General features: G+C 34.3%; 1 protein-coding gene across 2 annotated transcripts in view; it reads right to left on the bottom strand.

The window, feature by feature from the left end:
• PHIP (PHIP subunit of CUL4-Ring ligase complex) overlaps nt 1-17,044 on the bottom strand; it is a 132,842-nt gene that overhangs the window by 32,680 nt on the left and 83,118 nt on the right. Inside the window, exons 20-24 of one of the 2 annotated variants that reach the window (XM_008006417.3) lie at nt 13,431-13,548; nt 10,753-10,893; nt 7,877-7,953; nt 5,416-5,647; nt 1,120-1,239 (exon numbers count right to left, since the gene is read on the bottom strand). In XM_008006417.3, the coding sequence (XP_008004608.1) occupies nt 1,120-1,239; nt 5,416-5,647; nt 7,877-7,953; nt 10,753-10,893; nt 13,431-13,548 (688 nt within the window). The remainder of the gene's footprint in view (nt 1-1,119; nt 1,240-5,415; nt 5,648-7,876; nt 7,954-10,752; nt 10,894-13,430; nt 13,549-17,044) is intronic. The other variant, XM_038002179.2, reaches the window with a different exon arrangement.

The following is a 17,044-nucleotide window of genomic DNA, read 5'->3' as shown; positions in this document are numbered from 1 at the left end:
TTTGGGATAGCCACTATCCCATACTTTCATTCTATTCATTAATACCATTATTGTTCCAGTTGGCTGGAACTTTAAATGACGGAATAGTGCTGAATAATGAAGACCTTCAAGCACCTTCAAGCGCCAGCAGTTAAAAAGACAACCTAACCACTTTGAAAGGAAATCATTCAACAAGGAATTACAAACTTTTCTGGCCACATTGAAATAATGTATTAAAATATAATTTTACATCTTAATGCTACAGGATGTTAAGATCTATCACTGTACTATACTACAACAACGTGGTAATGCTCTGTGCTCTTCAAGTCTTATGAGGCAAGTAGGATTTCTAAATAAATTCATTTGGACTGTTCTTTAGAATCACTCTAGCATTAAAAAGTTTTTGTTTTCTTTGTTTTCTTAAAGTGTCAATTACCACTTATACTGTTAATTCGTATGCTTTGCTAAAGAAGCTTCTATTTTAAGTCCCAATTTATTTATGGTCAATCTGTTGGACACCAGATAACACTCCTATTAAAATTTGTGTACAAAATAAGGAGACATTAACCTTGAGTAAGAAATGTTGAGACCAGTTCTTACATTTTCATTCTAAATTCACAAGTACATATTCTAAAACAATGGTCTCATCCTCAGTTTCTTAAAAATTAAATAGTATTTCTTATTCTAAGATTAAAGATTTTTTAAAGATCTAATAAACTATGAACATTGTGGGTAAACAAAACACAACACTTTTTGAAATAAAATTAAATGAAAATAAGGTGCTAAATTTCATTTTTCCTTTAATATGTTATACATTAAGCCTTAAGACAAATGAATATATTTTAATTTAAAAAGATAAAGAAAGCTGACAATAAAACTCCTCTTATTAAAACATACATTCCTTTTTTAAAACACTAACAAAATTTTCATTCTTATGATATTTAGATTTACAGCAGCTTCAAAGAGGATTATCATCAGATTTTCCCTCCTAATTGTACTTTCTCCATACATAGATACAAACATCTAGAATGAGATACTTTATGAAACTGATTCAATTTTCTAGAAGTCTATTTCAAGAGCTATTAAAAATGTTTAAAACTATGTGAGGAAAAAAAGGATAATTTAAAACTTTTAGAGTACCTCATCGCCCATCTGTGGCACAAATGGACATCTCCGGGGAATAGTATCGGTAATCCATGTTGACGGCAACCATTCTTCTAATGTCAAACCGTTTTCAGTTAGTTCTCCCACAGCCAATCTCTGACAAAATTTAGAACATTGTTAAGTAATCATCAGAAAAGCATTAATCCACCAATCTACTCTTTAAAATAACTATAAAGATAATTGGCTAAAACGGGAAGGGCACCACTGTACAATATTATATACAGTTGGCCCTGTGTATCCATGGGTTCCGCATCCATGCATTCAACCAAACTTGACTGAAAATATTTGGGAAAAACAGTCCACAAAGTTCCAATAGGCAAAACTTGAATTTGCTACATTCTAAATACTATGCTGAACCCACACAAATAAAATGATGTGTAGGCACTGTATTAGGTATTATAAATAATCTAGAGATGATTTAAAGTATATATAGGAGACTGTGTGTAGGTCACATGCAAATACTATGCCATTTTTTATAAGAGACTTGAACATCCCTGGATTTTGTTATCTACGGGGTCCTGGGACCAATCTTCCATGACTACTGAGAGATGATGATCCTTTAAGCAACAAAACACTTACCCTGGAAAAAAATGGCAGCAGTGGCAACAGAGTTATTCAATCTCTCCAAATCACTGTCTACAAAGAGAACTAACTGGAAGCAAAACCCAAAAATCCACAGCCAACACTCACAACAAGGTAACAAGATATCCCCAGAAACCCCAAAGTACAAGCTCTGTGTATTCTCCTTTCCTTTCAAAATGCTATCAATTTTATAAACATTCCAGATAACAAACCAAGATACCCTAGAGTCTTTTTTTTTTTTTATCCTAGTTCTAGTAAGTTAGAACTAAATAAGATATTCTCATAGGAGCTGAGTAGTGCAAGATATAGAAGGCTAATTATTTCCATAAGCTGGACATTATACTTCTACACAGCATGAGAAACTATGCCTCTGAGAAAGTTCCTTAACTTTGCTGGTCACCCGCAAGTGGCCACAATGGTCTTGATGTTGTTACCTTAGACGCAGAAAAAAATGAACTTTCTAAGACTATTTGAAACCTAGTATTTTTATAAGTAAAAAAATGTTATGCAACTGATTAAAGTCTTTTGTGAATCACATGTAAAACATTAAAGATGACTGTACACTAAGACTGCTACATTTTACTCATGTTTTTTAAAAAAACAAGGTACTGTAATTATCACTATAAAATAATACTTGTTTACTAAAAGAAGTAATGCCATAACATGGTATCAGAGAACATTACTTGCAATAGGTACTACTACTGCTTCCCAACTGTAGTAGTTATCATTTTCCTCTTTTTCCTATTAGCCACACCATACTGTTTCTCAGTCAAACACATCAAGAGCACTACCCTGAAGAGTTAGGGTAAAGGTCTTTGATATTTACTATACATGAGATGGGTTCATTACAGAATTTTAGGTAGAAGCATAGTACGATCTCACTTACATTTTAAAAGGATCACTCTGGATGCATCAGAACAAGGATTGGCAAATCATGACCCTCAAGGGCAAGTCCAGCCTGCCACAATTTTCATAAATTTTTACTGGAACACAGCCATACCCATTTGTGTATTATCTATAAATGCTATTATGGCAGAGTAGCTGGCCTTCTGTAGAAAAAAATCTGTCAACCTATGCTTTAAAGAATAGACCCTAGGGAGAAAAAGGGAGAAACAGGAAGATACATAGGATGCTACCACCGTAATATAAATGAGAGTTCAGGGTGATTCACACCAATGTGATAGCAGTGGAGTGGTGAAAAACAGTAAAGTGCTGAATATATTTACAATTCATTAGATAATTAATTCCCTGATGGACTAGATGTGGACTATGAGAGAAAAAGAGGAATCAAAGATATCTCCAGGGTTTCTGGTATAAACTACTAAGAGAGTCATCACATTACTGAGATAAAGAGGGGTGGGGTACAGCGGGTTTGAGAAAAAAGCTTGGTAAGTAAGTTTTGTCGGTGTTAGATGTGAGGAGTAAATTGATATCCAAACAGTAATTTGATATATGCACAGTTATCAAATAAAGTAGCAATTATGTTATGCACTGAGTATATCAGAGAGATCCCACAACCCAGGAACTTCCACTGTGTTTTATTCAGAGCAGTTCTGATTTTATCAGTTTTGTATACTGAGGAGCTAAGTTTGTTTGAAAAGGGTTTCCTTTGACTAATAAAAAGGAAAAGACAGAAAAGCTTGAAAATCATAATTCTAGCCTCAATACGGACTATTAATTGCTAAGCAAGTATTTCTCCCTATAAGGAATTATCTATGTTCAATGGGGAAGCTAACAACTTTTACACCAAGACAGGTAAGTTGTATATTAAATAAGAATAATCGTATGTATGACTGAAAGACTTTGGCATCACCAAAAATCATTATGAGGACAAATCTTACAGCCCAATAATTCCTGAGGAACTTAGAATGTTTGGTTGAGGAAGATTTCTGTGACTTATTAATTACAACCATTAAGGGGTTAAGAATGCATTGAGTATTCTTTAAGATTTCCAGCTCCATGATTTGGGTTTTTTTTTAAATATGGAAAGCATAAATAATTTCTTTCCTTTCCAACCATGGGAATGCTTCTAGGCACAGCTCAAATCTTATTTCCTCTAGGAAATCTCATCTGAAATTCCAACATAAGAAGACCCTGTTTAAGAAGGGAAATACTTGTATGTTTATTCAAGATAACTAGAGGACTAGGGAATAAGAACAAGTCCATCTACTGTTACATCACTGCTAGGCATGTGAACAAAATTTAAACTAAAGGGAATACCCTCCAGTATCCTAACCTTACCATATTTAAAGTGACCCACATAATTCTATTGGCAGAGTCATCCCATCACAATACTTTGTCACAACAACACAGTGAAATTAAAACATGCCAAATGTTAACAACAGATCTACATGTGCCAGTGCACGAAGAAGCCCATGGTATTAGTGTGAGGAAAATTATCAAATTAAGGGGACCAGATGAAGCAAACTGTACTCTTGGGATGAAAGAACTGTTCTCACAGTGACTTATCACTGCAAACCTCAAAAGTTCACCAAAACTGTCCTGAGATGAAAAAGAATATTTACCTTATTAGCCAGACACATGGCTAAATCAGTTTTCTTTAACCAATCTGTCTACTACATATATAAAATAACAAATCAGACTACATTTATCATCACTGACAAGGTAGAAAAGAAAAACTGTGGTAACTATGTGGCATTCTCTTTGGTAAAGCTTCCCCAAACAAAAGCAAAAGAGGCAACAAGAAAAATAGCAGCTGTGGAATCTAAATTAAAGTAACTCATAATTATAAAGCTGAAACAATAACTCAACAAATGTAGATAAAATAAACACTTAAAACAAAACAGATATATTATATTCTTATACATTTTGAAAGCTCTGTGGGAATAAAGACCCTATGGTCTCCCACTATTTAATTCTACAAATGACAACTTATACTTAAATGGCAGAGGTTACAAACAAATCTTCCTTTTAATCAAATACTGCTTCCCATTTACAGTCTTTAGGGAAGCAGAAAACATGCCCCTCGTGTTGTATTTACTTTAGAACAAAAATTAAACAGCTCTCACTTTCATTCCTATGTTGAAGAATTTCAACTCCATACGAGCTGACAGATATTCTTCCTATAATATTTCTTACATTCTCTGTTTTTTCTCAAATTGTCCAGACTTAACTGTGGTAATCAAATCAATACTGCTACTGACCAAAGGACTGAAAACTTATGGCTCACACACTTTAGATTAATCTTACCCCACTTTAGCTTCATATCTGCCTTGGGATCAATTGTGACAAGCTGTGTCATTTCTACTCTGTGTGATGTGCCTCCCTCAAAGACTTTGTTTATTTTCAGCAATAACAATTAATAAGGATAGTTAAACATAAAGGCAATTCATAGACTAATATACTATATGTTTTGTATCATTACGTATTTCACATAAATAAATTCCACCAGACTGTCAAGAAAAATCTGATCTTTTTAAGATTAAATTTCAATATTTAGAATATGGCAATTTTGTAAGTAAATACTTTTACATGCTAAATATCTAAAAACTCGAATAAACTAAATATATTTAGGTATACTTTTTTACTACTGTGTACTTCTGAGTTTTTTCTATTATTATTTGCTGATACACTTCAACAATGTTTGTGATCAATTGTACTTCAACATGTGATGTGTGCTTTAAACTGTTTCCCTAGAAAACACCAAATTTGTAATTTTAAAAACCAAACCTTTTGTTTTCTTTCTTTGGGTTTCTTTTTCTTTGGTGATATTGGTCCATCTTTTTCTTCATTTACTTTTTTCTTTTCCTTTTTAATCTGTTTTTGCTTCTGTTTTTCAGATTCTTCTTCTTCATCTGAACTGCTTTCTGCTTTCTTGGTTTTATTCTTAGGAACTTTCTTTGGTGGCTGCAGATTAATTCCTGCATCTGCTGTCCAGTCAGAGTAATCACTGGAGTAGTCACTAGAAGGACAGAAGGGATTTTTAGGTAACACACAAGATAAAATTTTAAGACTTGTTTTATAAAAATGAAAAGAAAGATTATAATAAAGAGAAATAACAAAACAAATACTTAAACTAACAAAAAAAATACTTCCCTAATTTTCAACTTATCTTCAAAAGTTTCTTAAAATTCTACAGGCTTTACTTAAATATTGCAAAAGAAAAAAAACCTCCCCCAAAACCTGAAGATACATAAAGACACAACTTTAAGTGAAAAAACAAATTTAAGTACCTTTCAAGATTTTAAGAAAAATATTGACTTCTGAGTGTTGCATATGTTACAAATTCTGTGGGTATATAAAAATAAGGAAGAGGGGGTCACTCTTCTCAGTTCTAGTAACAGCGTAAAGATAACCCTGGAGAGCACAGAAGGTGTCAACATTGAGGAGATATGGGGATTCCTTTTTTAAGAGGAAGTGGGAGTTCCAGACAGAGGGAACTCTTACGGTCCAGCACTAGTGCTCTCAAGGTAGCTGGATATTGAACTGGCAGAGTCAGAAGTGTTCCTGCCCAGGGGAAAGACTGTGTTTGCAAACGTTACTCTGCATGTAAAGTAATGAAATTTCATTTAGATAAAATTATTCTACCTACCTACACCTTAGGTGTATCTTATGCTTCAAAGCATGCCATGATTCAGAAAAATACAGGCCTTACTGTATTTTGTATACTGCTTCCAATCATGTTTGTCATTTCTTTTTAGTTTACCTTCATTGACAAACGATTTACTGAACCAATCATGTTGTAAAATAAAGAATCTAGTTGTATTATCTTCTATAGTAATTTTAGTATGTGAGCATATTTACTTATTTTGACAATTTTATGAACATACATGTCTTAAAGGAATCTAAGTTGTACTATGTTAAAAGCAATAATTAGCTTGCCTAGATTTAATGATGTATAACCTCATGCCTCTAAAAATACTGCTGTTAACATTAACGCGGAAAAAGCAGATTTTACTGGAGCTTTATTCCATTGTCACTAACCCTCCCCACTACCCCTCTCCACTGTCCTAATGTTCTTTATAAGCACGTACCTAAATCTCTGATTATTCTAATCATCCCAGATAAGAATAAAATAATTCAGATGTTTTCTAACACGATTTAGTCATTTCACTATGAAATTTAAAATGATTTTTAACAACTTAAACTATTTTCAGATATGCTATTCTAAAACAGGTTGTCTTCAACTTATGAGCATTTTATTTATACTAGCTCCAGCCAAGGCCACTGTAAATGGTACCTGCCAAATCACACAGTTATCACTCTCTAGAGTACTTGGCTCTTACAGAAGATCTTCTGCTGTCAGCATAAACATAATTACAAACTCCAGAGCCCAGCATTCTTTACAACTGTCCTCAACTGCTAAAACCACCACTACTCTTTTAATACAGGAACCCCTATGTCATCTCAGGGTTTGAAATACTCTGATTCCATTGTTGAGCCAAAAGAACTTCAATGTTTCCTTCACTGACCTGTTCTGAATACAGAAAACTACTAGATATAACCACACACATTTGCACATCATTACCAGAAATCACTACTGTGAGAATAGGAGAGCCCTTGGTTGTAGAACTGAGGAACTCTTACAGCCTCTACTTCATACTTTGTCTCTTCTATTTTAAGAGCCACTAAGGTGGGGGATAAGTTTAGCAGCTAATCATAACTGCCATCCCCAAAGGCTATACTCTCTTCTTGCTACTAAGACCTTGAAAAGTTAGCCAAGGTCATAAGCCCTGCAACAATGTGAATCGCCAGTATAAGGAGTTGGAATCCTCACTGGCCTGGTCAAATAAGGTAGGGATAACAAGAAAAAGGAGAGCTTATTCCTCTTATCATTAGTATTCCATAAATTCCACTACATTTAAGATAGTTAACTCAGGAGGCTTGCATTACTTCCTTAACTTCACACTTTTCAAAACCAGTAATGAAACTGGCTTGCAATTCAACATTATAACAGTATTCATAAGAAAAAATACTAAATAAGAAGATAAAGTTAAAAGCATCATTTTGCAGATCCAGTTGTAATCACCAAAAAATTATTTTCTATAGAGAACATATATCAGAAAATCTACATTTCATATAACTTCAAAAACTCTCTGAAGAACCTGAAATGTATTGCTGGTTTAAAAAAAAAAATCACCTTTCTAAAGATTTTATATAACATTTGGAGAAATAAAAATCATTCATTTACCTAGAACTGCCATCACTGTGCCATGCTCTCTCTTCTTCTTCAGATGTTCCACCACTGACAGCAACTACTTCACCTTCCTAAGATATGTTGAATACATGTCTTATTGCATAATTTTATAAAATAACATTTTATGATTACAGAAAATATCAGTGATATCTTATAGTATCAGTCATATTGGGATATTTAAAATTTGATTTAAATTAGTTGCAAAGGGTGTCGTGGCTCATGCCTGTAATTCCAACACTTTGAGAGGTTGAGGTGGGCGGATCACTTAAGGTCAGGGGTTCGAGACCAGCCTGGCCAACGTGGCGACACCCTGTCTCTACTAAAATACAAAAAAAAATTAGCTGGGAATGGTGGCGGATGCCTGTAATCCCAGCTACTTGGGAGACTGAGGCACGGAATCGCTTGAACCCAGGAGGCAGAGGTTGCCGTGAGCTGAGATTGCACTGCTACACTCCAGAAAGACACTGTCTCAAAAATAACCAATAATAATAAAATAATAAAAGAGTTAGCTGCTTCTCTTTAAAAAATTAGTTGCAAAATACAGCTCTTACCTTTTTTTTTTTTTAACAAATAAATGAGAATACTTAAATGTATATAAAGACATAATACTTACTAATATTGGATTCAGAGCAATCCTACAGATTACCATTTTAAAAGCCCCACAACGTATCTTCTAGATAAAATTATATCAAATTCCATATTTACATTTGAAATTATTACTTCTTGAGCCTTTTCAAAATACAAAGCTTTCTTTTCTATAGGTGCTTTGAGAAGGCACATTTCTGTTTATTTATTATAGGCACATCTATGTTTTACTTATTAAAACAGCTTTCCCATATACAAAAGGATGTTCCACTTCTGGTCTTATTTTATCCAAATGGTAAAGGACTAAAAAATACTCAAACACTCTGTTTCTCTTTAGTAAATATTCATGAGTCAACAAAGAATATTATCTGTGAGAGCATTTTCTTCATAAAGTTGGGTTTTTTGATGGCAAAAATACTGCATGTCTTCCTCGCTTAAATAAACTTCATGCTCCAATAACAATAACACCTCATATTTATTAAGCTTTTACTGTATGTTACAAACTATTCTAAGCACTTTGTATGTATCACCCCATTTGGGCTTGACAACGCACTATTGGTGATAGAGAGAGTTATTTAAATAAAACAAACTAAAGCTTTAAAAAGTTGAGAACTTTGCCCAAGGCAGCACAACTAATAAGCAACAAAATTGATTTAAGCCCAGCTCACTTAAGTCCAAACCCTGGACAACATTCCACAAGAATGGTGTTACTTACTTGCTGGGCATATTCAGGTAACTTTTAAAGACGACAATGGGGTGGATTATTTTAATATTTAAATAAAATAATATATTTGGGACAAAAGTTTTCCTATTTTGATGTTTTAATGAAGAATGTGAATTATATGTCTATTCCACAGTTATGAAAACTAAGCAAAAATGAAAAAAATCACATTTGCATATTTTATTAACAAAAAGCATATTTTATTAACAAATTTAATCACTGCTCGATATAACAAATAAATCTAAGCAAGTGATACGACTTTTTCCACATTTCATGTGTTACTTCCTTAAAGGGGGGAAAAAATAAACAGAATTATTCCTACATTACAAGTATGAAATACTACAGTACAAAACATTTCAACGAAAAAACCAGAGTTCCTTCCAATTAATTAGTATACTGTGCCCAAAGTGATACTTTGTTCTCAATGGGCTCCTCTAGAAATATATTCTAAATTTCTAAAAGGATGTTAAAGCATAAATAAATTAGTTTTGAAGACACTTGAAGGACTTCTTATAACAGATGTGTTTCTGGAAATACAGTTCTTAAGTTTCTAATAAACAGAGTACTTCAAATATTATATAGAAACAATATTTAGAGGAAACTCTTTCAAAAATAAAGAGACATTTTGTAAGATAATTAGCCCACATGTATTTTATGTTTTGTATGTCTATTCAAATTACCATGAGTGAAGTTTATATAATCAGTATATTTCTCTTTTTTTGCCAGAATGAATATATCATTTTGACCTGGCCATATGAGGACCCAAAGCCACTGGAGACTAACTTAAATTGTGGTTAGAATACTCTCAGTTTGAGTTAATGTTGCCCTGGCCAAAGAGAATTTATTTAGATAATTCTCATAAACGCCTAGCATTTCAAAGCACAACATGGCTTCAAAAGTGTATAGTAGTCAATATCTAAAATGATTACATCTCTAACCTGTAAAGAAGGAAGGTGATGGGGAGGGCTAAGAAGAAAAGAGGAACGGACATGGTTTAACTGCTTAATAAGATTGGTTTATGACTGCAAACTGATTGCCTTCACTGAAACAATACATAATTTAGTAAGGACAGTAATATTTACTGAAATAATGACGCATGAAGAGTATTTAAAAATTACACTGAGAAAGCTATAAACTGGCACAGAGATTAAAAACTAACAAAGACTGCCAAATACTTACTGATTTGCTGTTATACTTACACTATACTACAGCTTCATGGTACCACTTAAAAAGCTTGGCTTTAAGGTAAAACAAACTTGCATTTAATCCCTGTTCTACCTCTTAATAGGTGATTGTATAATCTAAATATCTTGGAGCCTCAGCATCCTTATCTATAAAATAAGAATAATTAATTCACATGAGTTTATTTTGTGGATTTGAAATTATGTGTATGTGTGCCATGCCTAGAAATAGATTTTTAGAAAATAAAAGCTGTATCATAATACCCCAAAATGCCATATTTAAACTACATCCACAAACGTATCAATAAATGCAAAGAATGAAACTCATATTTAAAAAAATAAGTAAAAATGACATCTAATTTATGAATGTGCTGATATCTTACATCTGAAGAACTAGTGCCATTTTCTATCTCTTCTGAGGGTCTAGGAGTCTCCTCCAATGCAGATCTCGTACGATAATTGTGTTGATTTGTCTGTTGCTTTTTGGATTCTCCAAGATCCAGGAAATGCTCATGAGCATGATTCTAGAAAAAAGTAAATTAAATTTATTTACAGTATGTTTAAAGAGCAGGATTTTTAGTTTAAAAGTTAAATTTTTGTAATCAAAAAAATTCAAGCTGGGCATGGTGGCACATGCCTGTAGTCGAAGCTACTCAGGAAGATTGCTTGAGTCTAGGAGTTCAAGGCTGTAGTGAGGGATGATTGCACCACTGCACTACAGCCTGGGTGACAAAGTGAGACAATTTATCCTAACATACAACAATGAAAACATTTGTTCATATTTAAGATATCACTTAATTGGACGAGGTTATAGTACCAACTCAAATATTTTAACATTCATCAAGTTAAATCAAAGGCTTATCAAGGTTATGTTGAAATTTACTTGCTGATTGATTAGTTATAAAAACGCTGGTTTTTTTTCTAATTAATGACAGACAATGATTAATGATAAAAGACTAAACCAAACACTGAACTCTTCTGTATCTACAGCAAACCTACAGAAATGACGTAAGAAAAAGGATAATGGGCTGTGAGGCATATGTAATAGGCAGAGGCAAATTGGAAACCAAACTGGGGATCATAAAGCTACTGTGCCACAATGAAGACAAGACGCCATGTGGCTAGGCTGTTTTTCTTCTACTGGAATAAATGTGAGAAGTCTTCTGCAGATAAGAATACAACCAATAAGCACTAAAAAACTGACAAAGTCCAACACAGTGATGAAGACAAACTCAATAAACATTAAAATTTATACCTAAAACACACCAAAAAAACTTAATAAAGCTATCTCAAAAGTGAATACAAAGGCCAGCCATGGTAGCTCATGCCTGTAATCCCAGCACTTTGGGAGGCCAATGTGGGAGAATCGTGCTTTGGGGTCAGGAGTTCAAGACTAGCCAGTGCAATGGCAAGACCCTGTCTCTACAAAGTTAAAAAATAAAATTTAAAGTTAGCCAGGCACAGTGGTACAAACCTATAGTCCCAGCTATTTGGGATGATGAGGCAAGAGGATCACTTGAGGCAGTCCAAGGCTTCAGTCAGTTAGGACTGTCCCATTGCACTCCGGCCTGGGTAACACAATGAGACTCTATCTCCCCACCAACCAAACAAAAAAGAGAATCACATCCATGAAATAAATGCAGGGTCTTGTCTTAGAAAAAAACCAAAGAATCAATGAGACATCCTTGAAATTGGATATAACCATTTAAATTTGGGAAAAATAAATGATAGCCAGCTGACCACATAAATAATAACTGAAGTTATTCCAGTTTTTGTGACGAGAGACACTAAAAATATGCGAGTGTGCATGCACACACATACATCTACGTATACACATACATATCATTCCTCTGATTTCTTAAAAAGTCTTTGAAGTACGATTGAATTAAGAGATAAGCACATCTTTTGATTTTAATCGATATTAACATATTCCATCCATAAAAGCAGTAGCAAGCAATACAAACGCTCATCATCATTATATAAGTTTATCTCAGCAAAGGATGCAAAAAAAAGGTATGCTTTCTACTTACCATGAAAAAGCCAACCACTCAACCAACCAAAAAACAAGATTATTTCAGAAAGAAATTTTCCTTTATTACACCAATAGGAATTCTAGCACTCTGAGGTCCTACTGATCCCAGGGTACGATACACTTAGTAAAGAAAAAAGGACTACTTGAGTATTTTGAAAAGATGAGTAATAAAACAGAAAAGTGAATTCTAGAAAAGAAGACTGCTTTAGGAGGTTTAAAAAACTCAAATGAAAAAAGGAAGGAGCACGAAGCTGGTGAAGAAGGCCGGTTATTTATTTTTCCTTTGTTTCAATTATTGCTTTAGATAGTGACTTGGACCTAAAAAGAAGTTTCACATAGACTTCCTCAATTTCAGACTCTAAGGCTCTGAAGCTTTCAAGCTAAGATGTTTTTCTCCAAAATAAAAAAAAAAAAAAAAAGAAAGAAAGAAAGGAAAAAGGGATACTTGTGATTCCTTCACACTCAGCGAAGTACGTATCTCTCTCCAATTAGGCCATGACCAACCGAAATCTACTGGGTGCAAAAATTTTTCCAGAGTAGGATGACACAAAAGCCAATAAGGCAAAACTATTAGGGACAATCTACCTCTCTTAATGGAGAAAATGAGAAATATTATCTATAGCAGCATTAGCTGACTTCATTATCTAGAATAATGAAGAGATGCCAAGACACCACAAGAACACAGAAAAACATAGCAAAACGCTATTTTTAGACTGTACAAAGATGGCACACAAGATTATGAAGAGCTAAAGAAAGCTCTTGATGAGGCTTTACTGTAATTCATTAGAATTTCATGAGTATATAAGAATTGGCACTTTGGGAAAGGGTATGCTAGAAAGCAGAAATGGAATTAAAAATTTTAAATAGGAAACAATAGATAATCCAGAGATAACCAAGAATTACTATGTTAATTTTTAATCATTAATTAACCTGTTTATAATATTAACATTTTAAATTACAAAATGGAGCCTTAAAATGGTCACAATACTTAAGAAGCAAATATTAAACATCAAAATAATTAATATGTACCTTTGAGACAGTGGGTGTTTTATTCTCTTTTGGAACAGTTAAGTGTTTTCTTTTCTCTTCTGACCTGTAAGTCTTTATTTCTTCTTCTCCCTTTGCAGTTCTCCATTCTTCTTGCCTACTGAAAGACAAAAGCCATATGCATTCATCTAGAATTTTACACATAACTTTCCTCCAAAAGGAATGTTAGGTATCAGGAAAGGAATGCTACTCCTGATGTTTTATTTTAAGATGGAAGCACATGATAAAGATTTCTGAGTTAAATTTCATAGGTTGTGGGCTCAGGATATGCAGCATTAAATGACTGAAATAATGGAAAGACAAACTCTGTCTACTTCAAGTTGATACTACTGGTTCCTGCTATGGTCTTTGGCAAACCAAGTATTAGATTCTGGGAACATGGTGATTCCTATGGTAACTTTTCCAAGAGTGAGAAATTGGATTTTTTTTTTTTTTTTTAGGATAGGGCCTATGCTTTGATCATCATCTGTTCCATATAGATAGCTGGAATCTCTTTAAAAATTCAATACAACAGAGCCTGAGGTTACACTGAAAGTCCTGAAAGAACTACACTCTTTCCAGAGACAGGGAGGTCAGGTTTCATCTACTGAAAAAACTCAAACATCAAGGTGAAACTGAACAACACAAGTTGAGGAACACTAATTTTAAACTTTAATAAAAAAAAAAAATGAACTCATGAGAAGATAATTTTATTTTTTACTTCAATATCTTACAACTTTAAAGTTTTTGAAATGCAAGGGTATCTGAACTTTAATTCTCCCTTAACATTTCATAATAAGAAGGGAGTTAATACTAAAACACAGTGCAACTATATACTGTTGATATTTCTTTACTAGAGGATATTAATGTTATCATGTTACTGAACTGCACAATCTCCATTGTGGCTGGCCATAATTCTGAACGGAAAATAAAATGAGCAAATTTAAATCTTGTGAAAAGAAGAGGTTTGGATTTAATTTTTTGTTCTTAGTTTTTTATAAAAAAAAATTAAAGTTTTTACTGCAATAATTATATACTAACATATAGTTGCAAGAAATAACAGAGCGATTATTTGTATCCTTTATCCAGTTTCCCCAAACAGCAACATTTTACAAAACTTTGTACCCTTTGTCAGTTCCCCCAAATGGTAACATTTTGCAAAACATGGTACAACACCACAAGGAGGATGCTGACATTTACACAACCCATTGATCTTACTCAGACTTCCCCAGTTTTACTTCTATTAGTTTCTATTAGCTTGTGTGTGTGTACACAGGCATACATTGTTTTACTGTGCTTTGCAGATAGTGTATTTTTTTTTTTTACAAGTTGAAAGTCTGTGACAACCCTGCAGTGAGCAAGCTCCATTTTTCAACCACATGTGCTAACTTCGTGTCTCTGTGTCACATTTTGGTAATTCTTAAAATATTTCAAGCATTTTCACTACCGTATCTATTACAGAGATGTGTTGTCAGTAATTTTTTATGCTTCTATTGTAGTTGTTCTGAAGCGCCATGAACCTCACCTATATAGGACAATGAACTTAGCTGACAAGTGTTCCGTGTGTTCCGGCTGCTCCGCCAACTAGCCATTGCCCCGTCTCCTCCCTCTCCTCAGGCCTCACTATTCCCTGAGACAGAACAATATTAAAGTTAGGCCAATTAAAAACCCTAACTGATTCAGTGAAATCATCTCTCACGTTAAATCAAAGGTAGAAATGATTAAACTCTGTGACGAAAGCGTGTCAAAAGCTGAGACAGGCTGAAAGCTATGGCTCTTGTGCCAAACAACCATGTTTTGAACGAAAAGGAAAAGTTCTTGAAGGAAGTTAAATATGCTACTCCAGCGAACATAGGAATGATATGAAAGTGAAGCAGACTTGTTGCTGATACAGAAATCGTTTTTTGTGGTCTGGAGAGAAGATCAAACCAGTTACAACATCCTCTTAAGCCAAAGCCTAATCCAGAGCAAGACCCTAACTCTCTTCTCTTCTATGAAGGTTGGAAGGGGGAAAAAGCTGCAGAAGAAAAGCTGGAAGCTAGCAGAGGTTGGTTTATGAGGCTTAAGGAAGAACTACCTGTGTAACATAAAAGTGCAGGGTGAAGCAGCAAGTGCTGATGAAGTAGCTGCAGCAATTTATCCAGAATATCTAGCTAAGATCACTGCTACTGTTTAGCTACACTAAACAACAGATTTTCAATGTAGTAACAGATCAAACAGCCATCTAAATGGAAGAAGATATCATCTGGACTTTCACAGCTAGAGAGAAGTAAAGGCTTGGCTTCAAAACTTCAAAGGAGAGTCTAAATCTCTTGTTAGGGGCTAATGAAGCTAGTGACTTCAACTTGAAGCTAATGCTCATTTATCATTCCAAAAATCCTAGGGCACTTAATAATTATGATAAATACACTCATCTTGTGCTCCATAAATGAAACAACAAAGTCTAGATGGCAGCACATCTGTTTATAGCATGGTTTACTGAATATTTTCAGCCCACTGTTAAGACCTACTACTTGGAAAGCATGATTGCTTTCATAACATTACTGTTCACTGACAATGCACCTACTCACCCAAGAGCTATGATGAAGATATACAAGGTGATTAGTGTTATTTTCATGCCTGTTAACCGAACATCCATTCTGCAGCCTATGGGTCAAGGAGTAATTTTGATTTTCAAGTCTTTTTATTTAAGAAATTACATTTCATAAGGCTATAGCTGCACTAGATAGTTACTCTGCTAACAGATCTGGGCAAAGTACATTGAAAACCTTTTGGAAAGGATTCACCATTCTAGATGCCGTTAAGAACATTTATGATTCATGGGAAGAGGAAAGCTATCACCATTAATAGGAGTTTGAAAGAAGTTGATTCCCACCCTCACAGATGATTCTGAAGGCTGAAGACATCAGTGGAAGAAGTTACTGTAGATGTAATGGAAACAGGAGAACTAGAATTAGATGTGGCAACTAAAGATGTGACTGAATTGCTGAAGTTGCATAATAAAACTTTAAACGAATGAGGAGCGGCTCATGGATGAACAAAGAGGTTTCTTGAGGGAGGCTACTCTAGTGAATATGCTTTGAACACTGCTGAAATGTTAACAAAGGATGTAGAAAATTATACAAACTTGGCTATGCGCAGTGGCTCATGCCTGTAATCCTGGCACTTTGGGAGGCCGAAGCGGGTAGATCACAAGGTCAGGAGATCAAGACCATTCTGGCTAACATGGTGAAACCCTGTCTCTACTAAAACTACAAAAAATTATCCAGACGTGGTGGCATGCGCTTGTAGTCCCAGCTACTGGTGAGGCTGAGGCAGGGGAATTGCTTGAACCTGGGAAGTGGAGGTTGCGGTGAGCCAAGATCATGCCACTGCACTCCAGTGTGGGCAATAGAGTGAGACTCCGTCTCAAAAAAAAAAAAAGGAAAAGAAAATTACATGAACTTAATAAAACAATGGTAGGGTTTGAGGGGACTGACCCCAGTTTTGAAATAAGTTCTACACAGAAATACTTCATGTGTAGTCAAATCAATGTGGCAAACTTTATTATTGTCTTATTTTAAGAAACTGTCACAGCCATTTCAACCTTCAGCAACCTCCACTCTGATCAGCCAGCA

The sequence above is a fragment of the Chlorocebus sabaeus genome, chromosome 13 (assembly GCF_047675955.1).
Source record: "Chlorocebus sabaeus isolate Y175 chromosome 13, mChlSab1.0.hap1, whole genome shotgun sequence".
Classification (NCBI taxonomy): domain Eukaryota; kingdom Metazoa; phylum Chordata; class Mammalia; order Primates; family Cercopithecidae; genus Chlorocebus; species Chlorocebus sabaeus.
Note: the sequence above shows the minus strand (reverse complement) of the source record. Positions and strands in the feature narration are given on the sequence as shown.